This window comes from Salvelinus fontinalis, chromosome 2, assembly GCF_029448725.1.
Source record: "Salvelinus fontinalis isolate EN_2023a chromosome 2, ASM2944872v1, whole genome shotgun sequence".
Lineage (NCBI taxonomy): Eukaryota > Metazoa > Chordata > Actinopteri > Salmoniformes > Salmonidae > Salvelinus > Salvelinus fontinalis.
This window is the reverse complement of record NC_074666.1, coordinates 60,954,410-60,958,693: the sequence shown is the minus strand read 5'-3', so window position 1 is coordinate 60,958,693 and position 4,284 is coordinate 60,954,410. Positions and strand designations below refer to the sequence as shown.

Below are 4,284 nucleotides of genomic sequence, written 5' to 3'. Positions count from 1 at the left end.
ACAGAGACAGTTAAAGCAGCTGCTGTTGGACTTTAAAGATAGCTTCGCTTGGGGGGAAGATGAGGTAGGACAAACACACCTAGTTCAGCACGAAATAGACACTGGGGACGCCCGACCCATTAAAATTCGGCCCCGTCGTATTCCCCTTGCCAGGAGGGAAGCAGCAGACACAGCTATTGTTGACATGTTGCGGGCTGATTTCATTGAGCCATCAGATAGCCCATGGTCCGCGCCGGTCGTCATGGTGCCTAAGAAAGGGGGTAAACTTAGGTTTTGTGTTGACTACAGGGGCCTAAATTCTGTCACCACTAAAGACTCTTATCCCCTACCGAGGATTGATGAGTCGCTAGACCACGTGAGAGGGTCCTCGTGGTTCTCCTCCCTTGATCTGCGCAGTGGCTACTGGCAGGTGCCCCTCTCGCCAGGGGCACGTGAAAAAACGGCCTTCTCCACAGATAGGGGCCATTGGCAGTTCAAGGTGCTGTGCTTCGGGCTCTGTAATGCTCCTGCCACCTTTGAGAGGCTCATGGACAGAGTGCTGGCGGGGGTTCCGAGAGACGAGTGTGTTGTGTACCTAGACGACATATTGGTGCACGGCACATCGTTTGAGGGGGCACTGGGGGCAATTAGGCGAGTGTTGGAGAGAATCTCGGGGGCGGGGCTAAAATTACATCCGGGAAAGTGCCATTTCATGCAAAGGGAGGTGGCGTTCCTGGGGCATCAGCTGGGTGGTGAGGGCATCAGCACGATGCCAGACAAAGTAGAGGCTGTGAGGGGGTGGCCAGTTCCAGGGGGAAAAAAAGAGGTTAAGAGCTTCCTGGGACTGGCATCCTACTATCGTAGGTTTGTGAAGGGGTTTGCGGGGGTAGCGGCTCCTTTGAACCAGCTACTCAAGGAGGACACTGTTTTTCAGTGGACCGAAGAGCACCAGCGGGCGTTTGAGGCCCTCAAACGGGCCCTGATGGAGGCCCCTGTCCTGGCCTCACCAGACCCGAACCGTCCGTTCATCCTGGACACCGACGCAAGCAATGAGGGGTTGGGGGCTGTGCTGGCTCAGCGGGGTCCTGATGGGGAACACGTAGTAGCTTATTACAGCAGGACTTTTGATAAGGCTGAAAAACGCTACTGCGTGACAAGGAGAGAGCTTTTGGCTGTCGTGGCAGCAGTACGCCATTTCAAGTACTACCTGGGGGGCCTGCCGTTTGTGGTCCGGACGGATCACTCCGCCCTGCAGTGGCTTCTCTCCTTCAAGGAGCCAGAGGGTCAGATTGCCCGCTGGCTGGAGGAGCTACAACCCTACGACTTCCAGGTGGAGCACAGAGCCGGCCTTCGCCACAGCAATGCGGACGCCTTGTCCCGCCGCCCGTGTGCTGAGGATGGCTGTGGGTACTGCGCCAAACGGGTGGAGCGAGAGAGAGAACTGTGCAGGGAGGAGGGAGTCACCGCCACGGTGAGTCAGCTGAGTGTGGCAGAGTGCCGGGAGCTTGAGGCTGTGGACGTTGGGGAGTGGAGGCGTCGCCAGGAGGAGGACGCAGAGCTGCGTCCTGTGCTGCGGTGGGTGGAAGAGAGAAGACGACCGCCGTGGGGGGAAGTAGCCCCTCTATCACCAGTCACCAAAGGACTGTGGGCTAAATTCACAGTCCTTAGAGTGGCTGAGGGAGTGCTCCAGAGGGGGTGGAAAAAGCCAGCGACTGGAGAAATTACGTGGCAGGTAGTGGTGCCCAAAAGGCTGCAGGGAAGCGTGTTACAGCAGCTTCATGGGGGAGTAGGCGCAGGGCATTTTGGGGTCTCCAAAACGTTAAAGCGCATGCGTAAAGGCTTCTATTGGGCAAGGCACAGGAGGGATGTGGAGGACTTTTGTAGGCAGTGCGACGAGTGTGCCGCTAAAAAAGGACCTCCAGGTCAGTCACACGCCCTCCTACAACAATTCCCAGTAGGGGAGCCCATGGAGAGACTGGGGGTAGACATAGTAGGGCCGTTTCCAACCACAGACAGCGGTAACAGGTGGATTCTAACCGCCATGGACTACTTCACCAAGTGGCCGGAGGCTTGCGCTCTCCCAGACCAGGAGGCGGGGACAATAGCTGATGCGTTGGTGGGGGGAATAATCAGTCGGTTTGGGGTGCCACAGTCTATTCACAGCGACCAGGGAAGAAACTTCGAGTCACGGGTGTTCTCAGAGTTGTGTAGACGGTTAGGCGCAGAGAAGACGCGCACTACTCCGCTTCACCCGCAGAGCGATGGGCTGGTGGAAAGATTTAACAGAACATTAGCACAGCAGCTGGCCATCGTTACCTCAAAACACCAGAGAGATTGGGACACCCACTTACCGTTTATTCTTATGGCGTGTAGGTCGGCTGTTCAAGAATCGACTGCGTGCTCCCCAGCACTACTAATGTTAGGTCGTGAGTTGCGCACCCCAGCCGAACTGACGTTTGGCCACCCTCCTGATAATGACGACGGGGTTTTGCCTGGCCCGAACTATGTGTGTCGTCTGCAGAACCGGTTAGAAGCGGCTCACACCTTCGCAAGAGAGCAACTCGAAAACGCAGGGGTGCGCCAAAAGCGCCACTACGACTCGCGCGCTAGGGGGAGGCACTTTGGAGCGGGAGAATGTGTGTGGCTTCACAACCCCACGCGCAAGAAGGGGCGGTGCCCAAAGCTGGACAGTGCATGGGTGGGGCCGTGTCTGGTGATAGAGAGAGTGGGGGAGGTGACGTACCGGGTGGAGGTTCCCCCACGGAGCAGGAAGGTGGTGGTCCACCGGGATCGATTGGCACCCTACAGAGGGAGGAAAACGGTAGGGAATGGGAGTGAGGGCTCTGATGTGAGCCCACGGGAACAGTCTAACGAAGAGACTCTAGCACAACCTGAGCCTGGGGAGGGGGCTGCTTCTTCGGAGGGCGCTAGAAATGACATTGGGGCAGAGGAGCGTTCTGGGGGGCCACCGCTGAGAGTCACGGGGAGGCCCAAGAGACTGATGCGACCTCCGGGTCGTTTTAAGGATTTTGTTGTGTAACCCTAGGGGCTAGGGTTTAGAAAGGGGGGGGCTATGTAACGACCCGGTATTGTGTTCTGTGTTTGTGGGTGTGTTATGGTTCTCATGGCTACTAGCAGGGGTTGAATATGTCAGGACAGATGGAAAGGTTGGGGGGTATGATGGGTAATACCGCGGGATTTGGAAATGCATAAATAGGGATTACTGTCTCATTGTTCGCTCTCTTCTGTTCGTGCCTTGATCTGTTCCTATGAGAGTGACTCTTGACCCGACAGGGTAACATTGTGTACGTTCGGCATTTAGCGGCGTGGGTTGTGGCCGGAACAATAGCCCAGTTTATGAATAAACCTGTGTTCTGACCTGCACACCTAGAGTCCGTCTCTTTTCCCTTTATGACCCAGCCGGGTCATTACAGTTATATTAGCTTAGCACATAGCAATTAGCAGCCCAGCATTGATTCTAGCCAAAGTGAGCGATAAAAGTCAACATCGCCAAAAGATATTAATTTTTTCACTAACCTTCTCAGAATTCTTCCGATGACACTCCTGTAACATCACATTACAACATGCATATACAGTTTGATCGAAAATGTTTATATTTAGCCACCAAAATCATGGTTAGACAATGTGAAATGTAGACAAGCTGGTAAAGAAAAAGTCCTTGCGCCACTTAGACAGTGATCTACTCTTATACATAAATACTCATAAACGTGACTAAAAAATATAGGGTGGACAGGGATTGATAGACAATTTAATTCTTAATACAATTGCGTTATTACATTTTTTTATTTATCCTTACTTTTCAATACAGTTTGCGCCAAGCGAAGCTACGTCAAAAAACATGGCGTCCTAAGCCACTAACATTTTTCGACAAACACGATTTATCATAATAAAAATGTCCTACCTTGAGCTGTTCTTCCATCAGTATCTTGGGCAAAGGATCCTTTCTTGGGAGAAATCGTCTTTTGGTGGAAAGCTGTCCTCTTGCCATGTGGAAATGTCAACTGCGTTCGGGATGAACTGAAAAGCGTGCCCAACTTTTCACATCGTTGCAAAAATAAATGTCCCAAAATCGCACTAAACGGATATAAATTGCTATAAAACGCTTTAAATTAACTACCTTATGATGTTTTTAACTCCTATAACGAGTGAAAAGATGACCGGAGAAATATAACAGGCTAAACTAACGCTTGGAACAGGAGCGGGTCGGTGTCCAGCACGCGCGTTACGCAGCAAGGAAAGACTTGCTAGCTACAGGGTTTTTTGATTTATAGGGCCTGTGAACGC

At 52.7% G+C, this 4,284-nt stretch overlaps 1 protein-coding gene across 1 annotated transcript; it reads left to right on the top strand.

The window, feature by feature from the left end:
- The first annotated feature begins 437 nt into the window (after positions 1 to 437).
- On the top strand, positions 438 to 3,407 carry LOC129822604 (uncharacterized). The gene has a single exon (XM_055880970.1). The coding sequence runs from the start codon at positions 527 to 529 to the stop codon at positions 3,017 to 3,019; it is 2,493 nt and encodes an 830-aa protein (XP_055736945.1). The 5' UTR covers positions 438 to 526; the 3' UTR covers positions 3,020 to 3,407.
- The last annotated feature ends 877 nt before the right edge of the window (positions 3,408 to 4,284 follow it).

Excerpts from the sequence above, each read along its gene's own strand:
- LOC129822604 (XM_055880970.1), top strand. The coding sequence starts at position 527 with ATGGACAGAGTGCTGGCGGGGGTTCCGAGAGACGAGTGTGTTGTGTAC.